The sequence below is a fragment of the Pristiophorus japonicus genome, unplaced genomic scaffold (genome assembly GCF_044704955.1).
Source record: "Pristiophorus japonicus isolate sPriJap1 unplaced genomic scaffold, sPriJap1.hap1 HAP1_SCAFFOLD_1279, whole genome shotgun sequence".
Classification (NCBI taxonomy): Eukaryota; Metazoa; Chordata; class Chondrichthyes; family Pristiophoridae; genus Pristiophorus; species Pristiophorus japonicus.
Genome location: NW_027250945.1, coordinates 6,139 through 28,906, shown reverse-complemented (window position 1 = coordinate 28,906; position 22,768 = coordinate 6,139). Strand labels below are relative to the sequence as shown.

The following is a 22,768-nucleotide window of genomic DNA, read 5'->3' as shown; positions in this document are numbered from 1 at the left end:
GAGAGAGAGAACACAGATAGAGGATAGAGAGAAAGAGAGAGAGAGAGAGAGAGAACACAGATAGAGGATAGAGAGAGAGAACATAGATCGAGGATAGAGAGAGAGAGAGAGAGAGAACATATATAGAGGATAGAGAGAGAGAGGGAACACAGATAGAGGATAGAGAGAGAGAGAGAGAGAGAGAGATATAGCGAGAGAGAGAGAACACAGATAGAGGATAGAGAGAGAGAGAACACAGATAGAGAGAGAGAGAGAGAGAGAAAGAAACACAGATAGAGGACAGAGAGAGAGAGAGAGAGGCAGAGAGAGAGAGAGAGAGAACACAGATAGAGGATAGAGAGAGAGAAAGAGAGAGAGAGAACACAGATAGAGGATAGAGAGAGAGAAAGAGAGAGAGAGAACACAGAGAGAGAGAGCGAGAGAGAGAGAGAGAGAGAACACAGATAGAGGATAGAGAGAGAGAGAGAACACAGATAGAGGAGAGAGAGAGAGAGAGAGAACACAGATAGAGGATAGAGAGAGAGAGAGAGAACATAGATAGAGGATAGAGAGAGAGAGAGAACACAGATAGAGGATAGAGAGAGAGAGAGAGAGAGAGAGAACACAGATAGAGGATAGAGAGAGAGAGAGAGAGAGAGAGAGAACACAGATAGAGAGAGAGAGAGAGAACATAGATAGAGGATAGAGAGAGAGAGAGAACACAGATAGAGGATAGAGAGAGAGAGAGAGAGAGAGAGAGAACACAGATAGAGGATAGAGAGAGAACATAGATAGAGGATAGAGAGAGAGAGAGAGAGAGAACATATATAGAGGATAGAGAGAGAGAGGGAACACAGATAGAGGATAGAGAGAGAGAGAGAGAGAGAGATAGCGAACACAGATAGAGGATAGAGAGAGAGAGAGAACACAGATAGAGAGAGAGAGAGAGAGAGAGAGAGAAACACAGATAGAGGACAGAGAGAGAGAGAGAGAGAGAGAGAGGCAGAGAGAGAGAGAGAGAACACAGATAGAGGATAGAGAGAGAGAAAGAGAGAGAGAGAACACAGAGAGAGAGAGCGAGAGATAGAGAGAGAACACAGATAGAGGATAGAGAGAGAGAGAGAGAACATAGATAGAGGAGAGAGAGAGAGAACACAGATAGAGGACAGAGAGAGAGAGAGAGAGAGAACATAGATAGAGGAGAGAGAGAGAGAGAGGCAGAGAGAGAAAGAACACAGATAGGGGAGAGAGAGAGAGAGAGAGAACACAGATAGAGAGAGAGAGAACACAGATAGAGGATAGAGAGAGAACACAGATAGAGGATAGAGAGAGAGAGAGAGAACACAGACAGAGGATAGAGAGAGAGAGAGAGAACACAGATAGAGGATAGAGAGAGAGAGAGAACATAGATAGAGGATAGAGAGAGAGAGAACACAGATAGAGGATAGAGAGAGACAGAGAGAGAATAGAGAGAGAGAGGACACAGATAGAGGACAGAGAAAGAGAGAAGAGAAAGACAGAGATAGAATAGAGAGAGAGACACACAGATAGAGAGAGAGAGAGCACCGGCAGAGGACACCCTGTCAGTGAATTAAAGTGTACCTGAGCGATTTGTTTAAACTGAACTTTGTTCTGAGCGCATTTTTCTGCGGTCTCCACGGCGATTAGGTAATTGTTCACAAAGGCTTGATAAATCCCAAATTGGTTCACCTGTAATATAATCACACAACCCGTCAATACTCGCAATAAGTGTCTGCCTGTGGAGGCTGGTCAGACAGCAGTGTCACACCTGTGGAGTCACGTCCTACAGTGTCACACCCAACAGTGTCACACATGTGGTGTCACGCCCGATAGTGTCACGCCCGACAATGTCACACCCAACAGTGTCACACATGTGGAGTCACGCCCGACAGTGTCACACCCAACAGTGTCACACATGTGGAGTCACGCCCGACAGTGTCACGCCCGACAGTGTCACATCTGTGGTGTCACGCCCGACAGTGTCACGCCCGACAGTGTCACACCTGTGGAGTCACGCCCGACAGTGTCACACCTGTGGAGTCACGCCCGACAGTGTCACGCCCGACAGTGTCACACCCAACAGTGTCACACCTGTGGTGTCACGCCCAACAGTGTCACGCCCGACAGTGTCACACCTGTGGAGTCACGCCCGACAGTGTCACACCCAACAGTGTCACATCTGTGGTGTCACGCCCGACAGTCTCACGCCCGACAGTGTCACACCTGTGGAGTCACGCCCGACAGTGTCACGCCTGACAGTGTCACCCCCGACAGTGTCACACCCGACAGTGTCACCCCGACAGTGTCACGCCCGACAGTGTCACACCTGTGGAGTCACGCCCGACAGTGTCACGCCCGACAGTGTCACACCTGTGGTGTCACGCCCGACAGTGTCACGCCCGACAGTGTCACACCTGTGGAGTTACGCCCGACAGTGTCACGCCCGACAGTGTCACACCCAACAGTGTCAGATATGTGGAGTCACGCCCGACAGTGTCACGCCCGACAGTGTCACGCCCAACAGTGTCACACCTGTGGAGTCACGCCCGACAGTGTCACGCCCAACAGTGACACGCCCAACAGTGTCACACCTGTGGAGTCACGCCCGACAGTGTCACGCCCAACAGTGTCACACCTGTGGAGTCACGCCCGACAGTGTCACGCCCAACAGTGACACGCCCAACAGTGTCACACCTGTGGTGTCACGCCCGACAGTGTCACGCCCGACAGTGTCACACCTGTGGTGTCACGTCCGACAGTGTCACACCTGTGGAGTCACGCCCGACAGTGTCACACCTGTGGAGTCACGCCCGACAGTGTCACACCTGTGGTGTCACGTCCGACAGTGTCACACCTGTGGAGTCACGCCCGACAGTGTCACACCTGTGGAGTCATGCCCGACAGTGTCACGCCCGACAGTGTCTCACCTGTGGTGTCACACCCGACAGTGTCACCCTCGACAGTGTCACCCCCGACAGTGTCACGCCCGACAGTGTCACACCTGTGGAGTCACACCCGACAGTGTCACCCCCGACAGTGTCACACCCGACAGTGTCACCCCCGACAGTGTCACGTCCGACAGTGTCACCCCGACAGTGTCACCCCCGACAGTGTCACGTCCGACAGTGTCACCCCCGACAGTGTCACACCCGACAGTGTCACCCCGACAGTGTCACCCCCGACAGTGTCACGTCCGACAGTGTCACCCCGACAGTGTCACCCCCGACAGTGTCACGTCCGACAGTGTCACACCCGACAGTGTCATCCCCGACAGTGTCACGTCCGACAGTGTCACCCCGACAGTGTCACTCCGACAGTGTCACCCCCGACAGTGTCACATCCGACAGTGTCACCCCCGACAGTGTCACCCCCGACAGTGTCACATCCGACAGTGTCACCCCCGACAGTGTCACCCCGACAGTATCACGTCCGACAGTGTCACCCCCGACAGTGTCACACCCGACAGTGTCACCCCCGACAGTGTCACGTCCGACAGTGTCACCCCCGACAGTGTCACACCCGACAGTGTCACGTCCGACAGTGTCACACCCGACAGTGTCACCCCCGACAGTGTCACGTCCGACAGTGTCACCCCGACAGTGTCACGTCCGACAGTGTCACCCCCGACAGTGTCACCCCCGACAGTGTCACCCCCGACAGTGTCACGTCCGACAGTGTCACCCCGACAGTGTCACACCCGACAGTGTCACCCCCGACAGTGTCACGCCCGACAGTGTCACACCCGACAGTGTCACCCCGACAGTGTCACCCCCGACAGTGTCACATCCGACAGTGTCACCCCCGATAGTGTCACCCCCGACAGTGTCACGCCCGACAGTGTCACCCCCGACAGTGTCACCCCCGACAGTGTCACCCCCGACAGTGTCACACCCGACAGTATCACACCCGACAGTGTCACCCTCGACAGTGTCACCCCGACAGTGTCACCCCCGACAGTGTCACCCCCGACAGTGTCACCCCGACAGTGTCACCCCCGACAGTGTCACCCCGACAGTGTCACCCCCGACAGTGTCACCCCCGACAGTGTCACCTCCGACAGTGTCACCCCCGACAGTGTCACACCCGACAGTGTCACCCCCGACAGTATCACACCCGACAGTGTCACCCCCGACAGTGTCACCCCCGACAGTATCACACCCGACAGTGTCACCCCCGACAGTGTCACCCCCGACAGTGTCACGTCCGACAGTGTCACCCCCGACAGTGTCACACCCGACAGTGTCACCCCCGACAGTATCACACCCGACAGTGTCACCCCCGACAGTGTCACCCTCGACAGTGTCACGTCCGACAGTGTCACCCCCGACAGTGTCACCTCCGACAGTGTCACCCCTAACAGTGTCACCCCCGACAGTGTCACCCCCGACAGTATCACACCCGACAGTGTCACCCCGACAGTGTCACACCCGACAGTGTCACCCCGACAGTGTCACATCCGACAGTGTCACCCCCGACAGTGTCACCCCGACAGTGTCACCCCCGACAGTGTCACCCCCGACAGTGTCTAGTCCGACAGTGTCACACCCGACAGTGTCACCCCCGACATTGTCACACCCGACAGTGTCACCCCGACAGTGTCACCCCCGACAGTGTCACACCTGACAATGTCACCCCGACAGTGTCACGTCCGACAGTGTCACACCCGACAGTGTCACGCCCGACAGTGTCACGTCCGACAGTGTCACCCCCGACAGTGTCACACCCGACAGTGTCACGTCCGACAGTGTCACCCCCGACAGTGTCACACCCGACAGTGTCACCCCCGACAGTGTCACACCCGACAGTGTCACGTCCGACAGTGTCACACCAGACAGTGTCACCCCCGACAGTGTCACCCCCGACAGTGTCACACCCGACAGTGTCACGTCCGACAGTGTCACACCAGACAGTGTCACCCCCGATAGTGTCACCCCCGACAGTGTCACGTCCGACAGTGTCACCCCCGACAGTGTCACGTCCGACAGTGTCACCCCCGACAGTGTCACCCCCGACAGTGTCACCCCCGACAGTGTCACCCCCGACAGTGTCACCCCGACAGTGTCACGTCCGACAGTGTCACCCCGACAGTGTCACCCTCGACAGTGTCACCCCGACAGTGTCACACCCGACAGTGTCACATCCGACAGTGTCACATCCGACAGTGTCACCCCGACAGTGTCACCCACGACAGTGTCACCCCCGACAGTGTCACCTCCGACAGTGTCACCCCCGACAGTGTCACCCCCGACAGTGTCACCTCCGACAGTGTCACCCCCAACAGTGTCACCCCCGACAGTGTCACGTCCGACAGTGTCACCCCGACAGTGTCACCCTCGACAGTGTCACCCCGACAGTGTCACCCCGACAGTGTCACCCCCGACAGTGTCACACCCGACAGTGTCACCCCGACAGTGTCACCTCCGACAGTGTCACCCCGACAGTGTCACCCTCGACAGTGTCACCCCCGACAGTGTCACCCCCGACAGTGTCACACCCGACAGTGTCACACCCGACAGTGTCACCTCCGACAGTGTCACGTCCGACAGTGTCACGCCCGACAGTGTCACGCCCGACAGTGTCACCTCCGACAGTGTCACCCCCGACAGTGTCACACCCGACAGTGTCACCTCCGACAGTGTCACCCCCGACAGTGTCACCTCCGACAGTGTCACACCAGACAGTGTCACCCCGACAGTGTCACCCCGACAGTGTCACGCCCGACAGTGTCACCTCCGACAGTGTCACGCCCGACAGTGTCACCCCGACAGTGTCACCCCCGACAGTGTCACGCCCGACAGTGTCACACCCGACAGTGTCACCCCGACAGTGTCACGCCCGACAGTGTCACCTCCGACAGTGTCACCCCCGACAGTGTCACCCCCGACAGTGTCACCTCCGACAGTGTCACCCCCAACAGTGTCACCCCCGACAGTGTCACCTCCGACAGTGTCACACCCGACAGTGTCACCCCCAACAGTGTCACCCCCGACAGTGTCACCCCCGACAGTGTCACCTCCGACAGTGTCACCCCGACAGTGTCACGTCCGACAGTGTCACCCCGACAGTGTCACCCTCGACAGTGTCACCCCGACAGTGTCACACCCGACAGTGTCACATCCGACAGTGTCACGTCCGACAGTGTCACCCCGACAGTGTCACCCCCGACAGTGTCACCCCCGACAGTGTCACCCCCGACAGTGTCACCCCCGACAGTGTCACGTCCGACAGTGTCACCCCGACAGTGTCACCCTCGACAGTGTCACCCCGACAGTGTCACCCCCGACAGTGTCACCCCCGACAGTGTCACCCCGACAGTGTCACCCCCGACAGTGTCACCTCCGACAGTGTCACGCCCGACAGTGTCACACCCGACAGTGTCACCTCCGACAGTGTCACCCCCGACAGTGTCACCCCCGACAGTGTCACACCCGACAGTGTCACCTCCGACAGTGTCACCCCCGACAGTGTCACACCAGACAGTGTCACCCCGACAGTGTCACCCCGACAGTGTCACGCCCGACAGTGTCACCTCCGACAGTGTCACGTCCGACAGTGTCACCCCGACAGTGTCACGCCCGACAGTGTCACACCCGACAGTGTCACCCCGACAGTGTCACGCCCGACAGTGCCACGTCCGACAGTGTCACGCCCGACAGTGTCACGCCCGACAGTGTCACCTCCGACAGTGTCACCCCGACAGTGTCACGCCCGACAGTGTCACCTCCGACAGTGTCACGTCCGACAGTGTCACGCCCGACAGTGTCACCCCCGACAGTGTCACCTCCGACAGTGTCACCCCCGACAGTGTCACACCCGACAGTGTCACCCCCGACAGTGTCACGTCCGACAGTGTCACACCCGACAGTGTCACCTCCGACAGTGTCACGTCCGACAGTGTCACCCCCGACAGTGTCACGTCCGACAGTGTCACCCCCGACAGTGTCACGTCCGACAGTGTCACCCCGACAGTGTCACCCCCGACAGTGTCACGTCCGACAGTGTCACCCCCGACAGTGTCACACCCGACAGTGTCACGTCTGACAGTGTCACCCCCGACAGTGTCACCCCCGACAGTGTCACCCCGACAGTGTCACGTCCGACAGTGTCACCCCCGACAGTGTCACCCCCGACAGTGTCACGTCCGACAGTGTCACGTCCGACAGTGTCACCCCCGACAGTGTCACCCCCGACAGTGTCACATCCGACAGTGTCACCCCCGACAGTGTCACCCCCGACAATGTCACACCCGACCGTGTCACACCCGACAGTGTCACGTCCGACAGTGTCACCCCCGACAGTGTCACCCCCGACAGTGTCACACCCGACAGTGTCACCCCCGACAGTGTCACCCCGACAGTGTCACCCCCGACAGTGTCACACCCGACAGTGTCACACCCGACAGTGTCACGTCCGACAGTGTCACCCCCGACAGTGTCACGTCCGACAGTATCACGTCCGACAGTGTCACGCCCGACAGTGTCACACCCGACAGTGTCACCCCGACAGTGTCACGCCCGACAGTGTCACCTCCGACAGTGTCACGTCCGACAGTGTCACGCCCGACAGTGTCACACCCGACAGTGTCACCTCCGACAGTGTCACCCCGACAGTGTCACGCCCGACAGTGTCACCTCCGACAGTGTCACGTCCGACAGTGTCACGCCCGACAGTGTCACACCCGACAGTGTCACCCCCGACAGTGTCACCTCCGACAGTGTCACCCCCGACAGTGTCACACCCGACATTGTCACCCCCGACAGTGTCACGTCCGACAGTGTCACACCCGACAGTGTCACCTCCGACAGTGTCACGTCCGACAGTGTCACCCCCGACAGTGTCACCTCCGACAGTGTCACACCAGACAGTGTCACCCCGACAGTGTCACCCCGACAGTGTCACGCCCGACAGTGTCACCTCCGACAGTGTCACGCCCGACAGTGTCACCCCGACAGTGTCACCCCCGACAGTGTCACGCCCGACAGTGTCACACCCGACAGTGTCACCCCGACAGTGTCACGCCCGACAGTGTCACCCCCGACAGTGTCACCCCCGACAGTGTCACCCCCGACAGTGTCACCTCCGACAGTGTCACCCCCAACAGTGTCACCCCCGACAGTGTCACCCCCGACAGTGTCACACCCGACAGTGTCACCCCCGACAGTGTCACCCCCGACAGTGTCACCCCCGACAGTGTCACCTCCGACAGTGTCACCCCGACAGTGTCACCCCCGACAGTGTCACGTCCGACAGTGTCACCCCGACAGTGTCACCCTCGACAGTGTCACCCCGACAGTGTCACACCCGACAGTGTCACATCCGACAGTGTCACGTCCGACAGTGTCACCCCGACAGTGTCACCCCCGACAGTGTCACCCCCGACAGTGTCACCCCCAACAGTGTCACCCCCGACAGTGTCACCCCCGACAGTGTCACGTCCGACAGTGTCACCCCGACAGTGTCACCCTCGACAGTGTCACCCCGACAGTGTCACCCCCGACAGTGTCACCCCGACAGTGTCACCCCCGACAGTGTCACACCCGACAGTGTCACACCCGACAGTGTCACCTCCGACAGTGTCACGCCCGACAGTGTCACACCCGACAGTGTCACCTCCGACAGTGTCACCCCCGACAGTGTCACCCCCGACAGTGTCACACCCGACAGTGTCACCTCCGACAGTGTCACCCCCGACAGTGTCACACCAGACAGTGTCACCCCGACAGTGTCACCCCGACAGTGTCACGCCCGACAGTGTCACCTCCGACAGTGTCACGTCCGACAGTGTCACGCCCGACAGTGTCACGCCCGACAGTGTCACGTCCGACAGTGTCACGCCCGACAGTGTCACACCCGACAGTGTCACCTCCGACAGTGTCACCCCGACAGTGTCACGCCCGACAGTGTCACCTCCGACAGTGTCACGTCCGACAGTGTCACGCCCGACAGTGTCACACCCGACAGTGTCACCCCCGACAGTGTCACCCCCGACAGTGTCACACCCGACAGTGTCACCCCCGACAGTGTCACGTCCGACAGTGTCACACCCGACAGTGTCACCTCCGACAGTGTCACCCCCGACAGTGTCACCCCCGACAGTGTCACCCCCGACAGTGTCACGTCCGACAGTGTCACCCCCGACAGTGTCACGTCCGACAGTGTCACCCCGACAGTGTCACCCCCGACAGTGTCACGCCCGACAGTGTCACCCCCGACAGTGTCACACCCGACAGTGTCACCCCCGACAGTGTCACGTCCGACAGTGTCACCCCCGACAGTGTCACCCCCGACAGTGTCACCCCCGACAGTGTCACCCCCGACAGTGTCACACCCGACAGTGTCACACCCGACAGTGTCACGTCCGACAGTGTCACCCCCGACAGTGTCACCCCCGACAGTGTCACGTCCGACAGTATCACGTCCGACAGTGTCACCCCCGACAGTGTCACGCCCGACAGTGTCACACCCGACAGTGTCACCCCGACAGTGTCACGCCCGACAGTGTCACCTCCGACAGTGTCACGTCCGACAGTGTCACGCCCGACAGTGTCACACCCGACAGTGTCACCTCCGACAGTGTCACCCCGACAGTGTCACGCCCGACAGTGTCACCTCCGACAGTGTCACGTCCGACAGTGTCACGCCCGACAGTGTCACACCCGACAGTGTCACCTCCGACAGTGTCACCCCCGACAGTGTCACACCCGACATTGTCACCCCCGACAGTGTCACGTCCGACAGTGTCACACCCGACAGTGTCACCTCCGACAGTGTCACGTCCGATAGTGTCACCCCCGACAGTGTCACCCCCGACAGTGTCACGTCCGACAGTGTCACCCCCGACAGTGTCACGTCCGACAGTGTGACCCCCGACAGTGTCACCCCCGACAGTGTCACCCCCGACAGTGTCACCCCCGATAGTGTCACACCCGACAGTGTCACGTCTGACAGTGTCACCCCCGACAGTGTCACACCCGACAGTGTCACCCCCGACAGTGTCACACCCGACAGTGTCACACCCGACAGTGTCACGTCCGACAGTGTCACCCCCGACAGTGTCACCCCCGACAGTGTCACGTCCGACAGTGTCACCCTCGACAGTGTCACCCCCGACAGTGTCACCCCCGAAAGTGTCACCCCCGACAGTGTCACCCCCGACAGTGTCACATCCGACAGTGTCACCCCCGACAATGTCACACCCGACAGTGTCACACCCGACAGTGTCACGTCCGACAGTGTCACCCCCGACAGTGTCACCCCCGACAGTGTCACCCCCGACAGTGTCACACCCGACAGTGTCACACCCGACAGTGTCACCCCCGACAGTGTCACGTCCGACAGTGTCACCCCCGACAGTGTCACCCCGACAGTGTCACCCCCGACAGTGTCACCCCCGACAGTGTCACACCCGACAGTGTCACACCCGACAGTGTCACGTCCGACAGTGTCACCCCCGACAGTGTCACGTCCGACAGTATCACGTCCGACAGTGTCACACCCGACAGTGTCACACCCGACAGTGTCACGTCCGACAGTGTCACGTCCGACAGTGTCACACCCGACAGTGTCACCCCCGACAGTATCACGTCCGACAGTGTCACCCCGACAGTGTCACCCCCGACAGTGTCACGCCCGACAGTGTCACCCCCGACAGTGTCACCCCCGACAGTGTCACGTCCGGCAGTGTCAACCCCGACAGTGTCACCCCGACAGTGTCACCCCCGACAGTGTCACCCCCGACAGTGTCACCCCGACAGTGTCACCCCCGACAGTGTCACGTCCGACAGTGTCACCCCCGACAGTGTCACCCCGACAGTGTCACCCTGACAGTGTCACGTCCGACAGTGTCACGTCCGACAGTGTCACCCCGACAGTATCACGTCCGACAGTGTCACCCCCGACAGTGTCACCCCGACAGTGTCACCCCCGACAGTGTCACCCCCGACAGTGTCACCCCGACAGTGTCACCCCCGACAGTGTCACCCCGACAGTGTCACACCCGACAGTGTCACCCCGACAGTGTCACCCCCGACAGTGTCACCCCCGACAGTGTCACGTCCGACAGTGTCACCCCCGACAGTGTCACGTCCGACAGTGTCACCCCCGACAGTGTCACGTCCGACAGTGTCACCCCCGACAGTGTCACCCCCGACAGTGTCACGTCCGACAGTGTCACCCCGACAGTGTCACACCCGACAGTGTCACGTCCGACAGTGTCACACCCGACAGTGTCACCCCCGACAGTGTCACCCCCGACAGTGTCACACCCGACAGTGTCACCCCCGACAGTGTCACATCCGACAGTGTCACGTCCGACAGTGTCACCCCCGACAGTGTCACGTCCGACAGTGTCACCCCCGACAGTGTCACCCCCGACAGTGTCACGTCCGACAGTGTCACCCCCGACAGTGTCACCCCCGACAGTGTCACACCCGACAGTGTCACCCCCGACAGTGTCACATCCGACAGTGTCACCCCGACAGTGTCACCCCCGACAGTGTCACGTCCGACAGTGTCACCCCCGACAGTGTCACACCCGACAGTGTCACCCCCGACAGTGTCACATCCGACAGTGTCACCCCGACAGTGTCACCCCCGACAGTGTCACGTCCGACAGTGTCACCCCCGACAGTGTCACCCCCGACAGTGTCACGTCCGACAGTGTCACGTCCGACAGTGTCACCCCGACAGTGTCACGTCCGACAGTGTCACCCCCGACAGTGTCACCCCCGACAGTGTCACCCCGACAGTGTCACACCCGACAGTGTCACCCCCGACAGTGTCACGTCCGACAGTGTCACGCCCGACAGTGTCACGTCCGACAGTGTCACCCCCGACAGTGTCACCCCGACAGTGTCACACCCGACAGTGTCACACCGACAGTGTCACCCCCGACAGTGTCACACCCGACAGTGTCACCCCCGACAGTGTCACACCCGACAGTGTCACGTCCGACAGTGTCACCCCCGACAGTGTCACGTCCGACAGTGTCACCCCCGACAGTGTCACCCCCGACAGTGTCGCCCCCGACAGTGTCACGTCCGACAGTGTCACCCCCGACAGTGTCACCCCCGACAGTGTCACACCCGACAGTGTCACCCCCGACAGTGTCACCCCGACAGTGTCACCCCCGACAGTGTCACCCCCGACAGTGTCACGTCCGACAGTGTCACGTCCGACAGTGTCACACCCGACAGTGTCACGTCCGACAGTGTCACCCCCGACAGTGTCACCCCGACAGTGTCACGTCCGACAGTGTCACCCCCGACAGTGTCACGTCCGACAGTGTCACGTCCGACAGTGTCACGTCCGACAGTGTCACCCCCGACAGTGTCACGTCCGACAGTGTCACACCCGACAGTGCCACGTCCGACAGTGTCACCCCCGACAGTGTCACCCCCGACAGTGTCACATCCGACAGTGTCACCCCGACAGTGTCACCCCCGACAGTGTCACATCCGACAGTGTCACATCCGACAGTGTCACGTCCGACAGTGTCACCCCCGACAGTGTTACGTCCAACAGTGTCACCCCCGACAGTGTCACCCCGACAGTGTCACACCCGACAGTGTCACGTCCGACAGTGTCACCCCCGACAGTGTCACCCCCGACAGTGTCACACCCGACAGTGTCACCCCCGACAGTGTCACCCCGACAGTGTCACCCCCGACAGTGTCACCCCCGACAGTGTCACCCCCGACAGTGTCACGCCCGACAGTGTCACGTCCGACAGTGTCACACCCGACAGTGTCACCCCCGACAGTGTCACGACCGACAGTGTCACCCCCGACAGTGTCACCCCCGACAGTTTCACCCCCGACAGTGTCACGTCCGACAGTGTCACCCCCGACAGTGTCACCCCGACAGTGTCACGTCCGACAGTGTCACCCCCGACAGTGTCACCCCCGACAGTGTCACCCCGACAGTGTCACCCCCGACAGTGTCACGTCCGACAGTGTCACCCCCGACAGTGTCACCCCGACAGTGTCACACCCGACAGTGTCACCCCGACAGTGTCACCCCCGACAGTGTCACCCTCGACAGTGTCACCCCCGACAGTGTCACCCCAGACAGTGTCACACACGACAGTGTCACGTCCGACAGTGTCACCCCCGACAGTGTCACCCCGACAGTGTCACCCCCGACAGTGTCACGCCCGACAGTGTCACACCCGACAGTGTCACCCCCGACAGTGTGTGTCACGTCCGACAGTGTCACCCCCGACAGTGTCACCCCCGACAGTGTCACACCCGACAGTGTCACGCCCGACAGTGTCACCCCCGACAGTGTCACCCCCGACAGTGTCACCCCCGACAGTGTCACGTCCGACAGTGTCACCCCCGACAGTGTCACCCCCGACAGTGTCAACCCCGACAGTGTCACGTCCGACAGTGTCACCCCCGACAGTGTCACACCCGACAGTGTCACCCCCGACAGTGTCACACCCGACAGTGTCACGCCCGACAGTGTCACCCCCGACAGTGTCACCCCCGACAGTGTCACACCCGACAGTGTCACGTCCGACAGTGTCACCCCCGACAGTGTCACCCCCGACAGTGTCACACCCGACAGTGTCACCCCCGACAGTGTCACGTCCGACAGTGTCACCCCCGACAGTGTCACGTCCGACAGTGTCACCCCCGACAGTGTCACCCCAGACAGTGTCACCCCCGACAGTGTCACCCCGACAGTGTCACGTCCGACAGTGTCACCCCGACAGTGTCACCCCGACAGTGTCACCACCGACAGTGTCACCCCCGACATTGTCACACCCGACAGTGTCACCCCGACAGTGTCACCACCGACAGTGTCACCCCCGACATTGTCACACCCGACAGTGTCACCCCGACAGTGTCACATCCGACAGTGTCACCCCCGACAGTGTCACCCCCGACATTGTCACACCCGACAGTGTCACCCCCGACAGTGTCACGTCCGACAGTGTCACCCCGACAGTGTCACCCCCGACAGTGTCACACCCGACAGTGTCACCCCCGACAGTGTCACACCCGACAGTGTCACCCCCGACAGTGTCACGTCTGACAGTGTCACACCCGACAGTGTCACACCGACAGTGTCACCCCCGACAGTGTCACCCCCGACAGTGTCACCCCGACAGTGTCACCCCCGACAGTGTCACACCCGACAGTGTTACCCCGCCAGTGTCACCCCCGACAGTGTCACACCCGACAGTGTCACGTCCGACAGTGTCACATCCGACAGTGTCACCCCCGACAGTGTCACCCCCGACAGTGTCACCCCCGACAGTGTCACCCCGACAGTGTCACCCCCGACAGTGTCACACCGACAGTGTCACCCCGACAGTGTCACGTCCGACAGTGTCACCCCCGACAGTGTCACCCCCGACAGTGTCACCCCGACAGTGTCACCCCCGACAGTGTCACCCCGACAGTGTCACCCCCGACAGTGTCACCCCCGACAGTGTCACCCCTACAGTGTCACCCCCGACAGTGTCACGTCAGACAGTGTCACCCCCGACAGTGTCACCCCCGACAGTGTCACGTCCGACAGTGTCACGTCCGACAGTGTCAGTGTCACGTCCGACAATGTCACACCCGACAGTGTCACCCCCGACAGTGTCACCCCAGACAGTGTCACCCCCGACAGTGTCACCCCCGACAGTGTCACACCCGACAGTGTCACCCCCGACAGTGTCACGTCCGACAGTGTCACGTCCGACAGTGTCACCCCCGACAGTGTCACCCCAGACAGTGTCACACCCGACAGTGTCACCCCCGACAGTGTCACACCCGACAGTGTCACCTCCGACAGTGTCACCCCCGACAGTGTCACCCCCGACAGTGTCACGTCCGACAGTGTCACGTCCGACAGTGTCACCCCCGACAGTGTCACCCCCGACAGTGTCACGTCCGACAGTGTCACCCCCGACAGTGTCACCCCCGACAGTGTCACGTCCGACAGTGTCACCCCCGACAGTGTCACCCCCGACAGTGTCACCCCGACAGTGTCACCCCCGACAGTGTCACCCCCGACAGTGTCACGTCCGACAGTGTCACCCCCGACTGTGTCACCCCCGACAGTGTCACCCCCGACAGTGTCACGTCCGACAGTGTCACCCCCGACAGTGTCACCCCCGACAGTGTCACGTCCGACAGTGTCACCCCCGACAGTGTCACCCCCGACAGTGTCACACCCGACAGTGTCACCCCCGACAGTGTCACCCGCGACAGTGTCACCCCCGACAGTGTCACGTCCGACAGTGTCACCCCCGACAGTGTCACCCCCGACAGTGTCACGTCCGACAGTGTCACCCCCGACAGTGTCACCCCCGACAGTGTCACGTCCGACAGTGTCACGTCCGACAGTGTCACCCCCGACAGTGTCACCCCGACAGTGTCACGTCCGACAGTGTCACGTCCGACAGTGTCACCCCCGACAGTGTCACGTCGGACAGTGTCACCCCCGACAGTGTCACCCCCGACAGTGTCACCCCCGACAGTGTCACCCTCGACAGTGTCACCCGCGACAGTGTCACCCTCGACAGTGTCACCCTCGACAGTGTCACCCCCGACAGTGTCACATCCGACAGTGTCACGTCCGACAGTGTCACCCCGACAGTGTCACCCCCGACAGGTGTCACCCCCGACAGTGTCACACCCGACAGTGTCACCCCCGACAGTGTCACCCCCGAGAGTGTCACGTCCGACAGTGTCACACCCGACAGTGTCACCCCGACAGTGTCACGTCCGACAGTGTCACCCCCGACAGTGTCACCCCGACAGTGTCACGTCCGACAGTGTCACCCCGACAGTGTCACCCCCGACAGTGTCACGTCCGACAGTGTCACGTCCGACAGTGTCACCCCGACAGTGTCACCCCCGACAGTGTCACCCCGACAGTGTCACGTCCGACAGTGTCACCCCCGACAGTGTCACACCCGACAGTGTCACCCCGACAGTGTCACGTCCGACAGTGTCACCCCCGAGAGTGTCACGTCCGACAGTGTCACGTCCGACAGTGTCACCCCCGACAGTGTCACCCTCGATAGTGTCACACCCGACAGTGTCACGTCCGACAGTGTCACCCCCGACAGTGTCACCCCGACAGTGTCACGTCCGACAGTGTCACCCTCGACAGTGTCACCCCCGACAGTGTCACCCCCGACAGTGTCACGTCCGACAGTGTCACCCCGACAGTGTCACCCCCGACAGTGTCACCCCGACAGTGTCACGTCCGACAGTGTCACCCCCGACAGTGTCACCCCGACAGTGTCACGTCCGACAGTGTCACCCCCGACAGTGTCACACCCGACAGTGTCACCCCCGACAGTGTCACACCCGACAGTGTCACACCTGACAGTGTCACCCCCGACAGTGTCACCCCCGACAGTGTCACACCCGACAGTGTCACCCCCGACAGTGTCACCCCCGACAGTGTCACCCCCGACAGTGTCACCCCGACAGTGTCACACCCGACAGTGTCACCCCGACAGTGTCACCCCCGACAGTGTCACCCCGACAGTGTCACCCCCGACAGTGTCACCCCGACAGTGTCACCCCCGACAGTGTCACCCCGACAGTGTCACCCCCGACAGTGTCACCCCCGACAGTGTCACCCCCGACAGTGTCACGTCCGACAGTGTCACGTCCGACAGTGTCACACCCGACAGTTTCACCCCCGACAGTGTCACCCCGACAGTGTCACCCCCGACAGTGTCACCCCGACAGTGTCACCCCCGACAGTGTCACCCCCGACAGTGTCACCCCCGACAGTGTCACCCCGACAGTGTCACCCCCGACAGTGTCAACCCGACAGTGTCACCCCCGACAGTGTCACCCCCGACAGTGTCACACCCGACAGTGTCACACCCGACAGTCTCACCCCCGACAGTGTCACGCCCGACAGTGTCACACCCGACAGTGTCACCCCGACAGTGTCACCCCCGACAGTGTCACGTCCGACAGTATCACCCCCGACAGTGTCACACCCGACAGTGTCACCCCGACAGTGTCACCCCCGACAGTGTCACACCCGACAGTGTCACCCCCGACAGTGTCACCCCGACAGTGTCACCCCCGACATTGTCACACCCGACAGTGTCACCCCGACAGTGTCACCCCCGACAGTGTCACCCCCGACAGTGTCACCCCGACAGTGTCACCCCCGACAGTGTCACCCCCGACAGTGTCACACCCGACAGTGTCACCCCGACAGTGTCACCCCCGACAGTGTCACCCCCGACAGTGTCACCCCCGACAGTGTCACCGACAGTGTCACCCCCGACAGTGTCACCCCCGACAGTGTCACACCCGACAGTGTCACACCCGACAGTGTCACCCCCGACAGTGTCACCCCGACAGTGTCACCCCCGACAGTGTCACACCGACAGTGTCACACCCGACAGTGTCACGTCCGACAGTGTCACCCCGACAGTGTCACCCCCGACAGTGTCACCCCCGACAGTGTCACCCCGACAGTGTCACCCCCGACAGTGTCACCCCCGACAGTGTCACGTCCGACAGTGTCACCCCCGACAGTGTCACCCCCGACAGTGTCACCCCCGACAGTGTCACCCCCGACAGTGTCACCCCGACAGTGTCACGTCCGACAGTGTCACCCCCGACAGTGTCACCCCCGACAGTGTCACCCCGACAGTGTCACCCCCGACAGTGTCACACCCGACAGTGTCACCCCCGACAGTGTCACCCCCGACAGTGTCACGTCCGACAGTGTCACCCCCGACAGTGTCACCCCCGACAGTGTCACCCCCGACAGTGTCACCCCCGACAGTGTCACCCCCGACAGTGTCACACCCGACAGTGTCACCCCCGACAGTGTCACACCCGACAGTGTCACCCCCGACAGTGTCACCCCGACAGTGTCACCCCCGACAGTGTCACACCCGACAGTGTCACCCCCGACAGTGTCACCCCGACAGTGTCACACCCGACAGTGTCACGTCCGACAGTGTCACCCCCGACAGTGTCACCCCCGACAGTGTCACACCCGACAGTGTCACGTCCGACAGTGTCACCCCGACAGTGTCACCCCCGACAGTGTCACCCCCGACAGTGTCACCCCCGACAGTGTCACGTCCGACAGTGTCACCCCCGACAGTGTCACCCCCGACAGTGTCACACCCGACAGTGTCACGTCCGACAGTGTCACGTCCGACAGTGTCACCCCGACAGTGTCACCCCCGACAGTGTCACCTCCGACAGTGTCACCCCCGACAGTGTCACACCCGACAGTGTCACACCCGACAGTGTCACCCCGACAGTGTCACCCCCGACAGTGTCACACCCGACAGTGTCACCCCCGACAGTGTCACCCCCGACAGTGTCACACCTCTGGTGTCAGCAGTAGCTCAGTGGGTTAGCACACTCCTCTCTGAGTCAGACGGTTGTCGGTTCCAGTCCCACTCGAGGGACTTGAGCACATAAATCTCGGCTGACACTCCCAGGGCAGTGCTGAGGGAGCGCCGCACTGTCGGATGAGACGTTAAACTGATGCCCTGTCTGATCTCTCAGGTGGATGTAAAAGATCCCAAGGCACTATTTCGAAGGCCGTTAAGAATCATAAAACCGTTCCAGCAAAGAAGTAGGCCCCGTTCAAGCCTGTGACGTGTCTCAGCAAAACCCACTCCCCTGCCCTTTCCCCTTCGTGCTGCAAATATCACCCCATACCCACGTGCTCGCTGATGTACACTGGCTAACAGTTAAGCAAATGGCTCCATGGACTCACCCTATCTCTGTAATCTCCTCCTGCCCTATTATCCCCCTAGACTGCGACACTCCACCTACTCTGGCATTTTGACCGTCAACGATTTTAATTGGTCCGCCATTGACGGCCGTGCCTTCAGCTGCCTTGGTCCGAAGCCAATATTTATCCCACAGATGATCTGGTCTTTATCACGCTTGTGGGAGCTTGCTGTGCATAAATTAGCTGCCGAGTTTCCTACATTACAACAGTGACTACACTTCAAAAAGTGCTTCATTGGCTGTAAAGGGCGTTGCGACGTCCTAAGGTCCTGAAAGGCGCTATAGAAATGCAAGCCATTCTGTTTTTTGTAACTATCTCCCAATTGAAAGTGCCACAAGTTAAATGTAACACTTAAACGTGTCACAGCTTTAAAGTGTCACGCCTGAAAGTGTGCATCACACGTACTCCCACATTGTCTCAAGTATCACGTTCATCAAACACCAACACACCACAGCCCCGGGATGCACCTTCAAACATCAGCACAACACAATCAGGCAGCCAGTAATTTCAGGCTGGTTTCTCAGGCTGGTGCCTAGTCGCCAGCACAAACTCTCAGCGATGTGCGACCCTCACCAGTTGCTGGAACAGGTCTCCCACGGGCTGAAGCGCGTCACCGCCCTCAGTCCGCTCCTTCAGCTTGGAGCAGAAGTCCTTGTGAAGGTTGTGCAGCTCGGGCACGTTGAAGAAGATGGTCTGTATCTCCTGGCTGGTCAGCACGGGCTGCGATGTATACGCGACAGCCTTCAGCGGCCTGATTGGCTGCGGAGAGAGGGAACGAGAAGGTAACGGGCAGAACATCGACCTTTGCTTCTCTGCGGCCCCGTCAGACGCGCGTGACCTCTGACCTTTCAAACAAGACGTCAATGGCTCACTCTGACTCTCCTTCACTCTCTCCCTCTCTCAGTTACCGGGGGAAATTGAGACGCAGCTCGGCCTGATGCCAGCTTCTGTTGCGTCTTGAGCCGCAACATTGTCAACGATCTCATTGTGATGAAACTCATCGAGGTCGTGAGCACGGGGAGCCAAACTCGTGTCGGGACACGAGGGAGCTTTACTCTGTATCTAACCCCCTGTACCTGCCCTGGGAGTGTTTGATGGGACAGTGTAGAGAGAGCTTTACTCTGTATCTAACCCTGTGCTGTACCTACCCTGGGAGTGTTTGATGAAACAGTTTCGAGGGAGCTTTATTCTGTATCTAACCCCGTGCTGTACCTGCCCTGGGAGTGTTTGATGGGACAGTGCAGAGGGAGCTTTACTCTGTATCTAACCCCCTGTACCTGCCCTGGGAGTGTTTGATGGGACAGTGCAGAGGGAGCTTTACTCTGTATCTAACCCATGCTGTACCTGCCCTGGGAGTGTTTGATGGGACAGTGTAGAGGGAGCTTTACTCTGTATCTAACCCCCTGTACCTGCCCTGGGAGTGTTTGATTCGACTGTGTAGAGGGAGCTTTACTCTGTATCTCACCCCCTGTACCTGCCCTGGGAGTGTTTGATGGGGACAGTGTAGAGGGAGCTTTACTCTGTATCTCACCCCGTGCTGTACCTGCAGTGGGAGTGTTTGATGGGACAGGATAGAGGGAGCTTTACTCTGTATCTAACCCATGCTGTGCCTGCCCTGGGAGTGTTTGATGGGACAGTGTGGAGGGAGCTTTACTCTGTATCTAACCCATGCTGTACCTGCCCTGGGAGTGTTTGATGGGACAATGTAGAGGGAGCTTTACTCTGTATCTAACCCCGTGCTGTACCTGCCCTGGGAGTGTTTGATCGGACAGTGTAGAGGGAGCTTTACTCTGTATCTAACCCTGTGCTGTACCTGCCCTGGGAGTGTTTGATGGGACAGTGTAGAGGGAGCTTTACTCTGTATCTAACCCTGTGCTGTCCCTGCCCTGGGAGTGTTTGATGGGACAGTGTAGAGGGAGCTTTACTCTGTATCTAACCCATGCTGTTCCTGCCCTGGGAGTGTTTGATGGGACAGTGTAGAGGGAGCTTTACTCTGTATCTAACCTCGTGCTGTACCTGCCCTGGGAGTGTTTGATGGGACAGTGTAGAGGGAGCTTTACTCTGTATCTAACCCGTGCTGTACCTGCCCTGGGAATGTTTGATGGGACAGTGTCGAGGGAGCTTTACTCTGTAGCTCACCCCCTGTACCTGCCCTGGGAGTGTTTGATGGGACAGTGTAGAGGGAGCTTTACTCTGTATCTAACCCGTGCTGTTCCTGCCCTGGGAGTGTTTGATGGGACAGTGTAGAGGGAGCTTTACTCTGTATCTCACCCCCTGTATCTGCCCTGGGAGTGTTGGATGGGACAGTATAGAGGGAGCTTTGCTCGGTATCTAACCCCGTGCTGTACCTGCCCTGGGAGTGTTTGATGGGGACAGTGTAGAGGAAGCTTTACTCTGTATCTAACCCCCTGTACCTGCCCTGGGAGTGTTTGATGGGACAGTGTAGAGGGAGCTTTACTCTGTGTCTAACCCCCTGTACCTGCTCTGGGAGTGTTAGATGAGACAGTGTTCTTTACACAGCCTACTCACCATTAGGAGACTCTCCAGCTCAGAGACGTATATGCCTTCGTTCTCCAACACTTTACTCAGGACCATCCTCCTCCTCTGAAGCTGTTTCTCAGGGTCCTCCTCCAACTAGGCAAGAGGGGGGAACATGGAGAGCAAACCTGAGAGATTGGAAACACACACCGTGCTTCTCAAATCCAGCTGGCCATACTACAGGTGAATGTGTGAGTGTGAGTGTGTGTGTGTGTTTTAATGTGTGAGTGAGTGAGTGAGAGTGTGAGTGATAGTGATTGTGAGTGTTGGGTTTTTGAGAGAGAGTGAGAGAGAGAGAGTGTGTGTGTATGTGTGCGTGTGTGTGAGTGTGAGTATGTGTGTGTGAGTGTGTGTGTGTGAGTGTGTGTGAGTGTGTGAATGTGTGAGTATGTGTGAGTGAGTGTGTGTGAGTGTGTGTGTGTGTGAGAGTGTGTGTGAGTGTGTGTGAGTGTGAGTGAGTGTCTGTGTGTGTGTGTGAGTGTGTGTGAGTGTGAGTGAGTTTGTGTGTGTGTGAGTGTGTGTGTGAGAGTGTGTGTGAGTGTGTGTGTGTGTGAGTGTGAGTGTGAGTGAGTGTGTGAGAATGTGTGTGAGTGTGAGTGAGTGTGTGTGTGTGTGAGTGTGTGTGTGAGTGTGTGTGAGTATGTGTGTGTGTGAGTGTGAGTGAGTGTGTGAGAATGTGTGTGAGTGTGAGTGAGTGTGTGTGTGTGTGAGTGAGTGTGTGTGAGTGTGTGTGAGTGTGTGAGTATGTGTGAGTGAGTGTGTGTGAGTGTGATTGTGTGTGTGTGTGTGTGTGAGTGTGATTGTGTGTGTGTGAGTGTGTGTGAATGTGTGAGTATGTGTGAGTGAGTGTGTGTGAGTGTGTGTGAGTGTGTGAGTATGTGTGAGTGAGTGTGTGTGAGTGTGATTGTGTGTGTGTGAGTGTGTGTGAATGTGTGAGTATGTGTGAGTGAGTGTGTGTGAGTGTGAGTGTGTGTGAGTGTGAGTGTGTGTGTGAGTGTGTGTGAATGTGTGAGTATGTGTGAGTGAGTGTGTGTGAGTGTGAGTGTGTGTGAGTGTGAGTGTGTGTGTGAGTGTGTGTGCGTGTGTGTGAATGTGTGAGTGAGTGTGTGTGAGTGCGTGTGAGTGTGATTGTGTGTATGTGAGTGTGTGTGAGTGTGAGTGTGAGTGTGTGTGTGAGTGTGTGTGCGTGTGAGTGAGTGTGTGAGTGTGTGTGCGTGTGTGTGAATGTGTGAGTATGTGTGAGTGAGTGTGTGTGTGAGTGTGAGTGTGAGTGAGTGTGAGTGAGTGTGTGAGAATGTGATTTTTCGGGACCTACCGGTGTGAGCGGACCAATGGGCGACAACGTTCCACTGTCCTCCGACGATCGGTCACCGTGGCTGCGATCTGATTGGACGAGGCCATACGGCAGGGGATCCTGGGTGAACACCTGGTCATCCTCTTGATCTTCCCCTTCGTCTCCGTAAACTGGGGGGGGAACGGAGAAATACCC

The 22,768-nt window shown here is 59.2% G+C and overlaps 1 protein-coding gene across 1 annotated transcript; it reads right to left on the bottom strand.

Annotated features, from left to right (window-relative positions):
- Positions 1–1,545: 1,545 nt before the first annotated feature.
- LOC139242259 (breakpoint cluster region protein-like) lies at positions 1,546–22,743 on the bottom strand (the record flags this gene model as incomplete). Its single annotated transcript, XM_070870294.1, has 4 exons — positions 1,546–1,689; positions 19,315–19,500; positions 21,271–21,375; positions 22,595–22,743. Coding segments are annotated over 4 exons (584 nt in total), but the record flags the coding sequence as incomplete, so codon positions are not given.
- Positions 22,744–22,768: the final 25 nt, after the last annotated feature.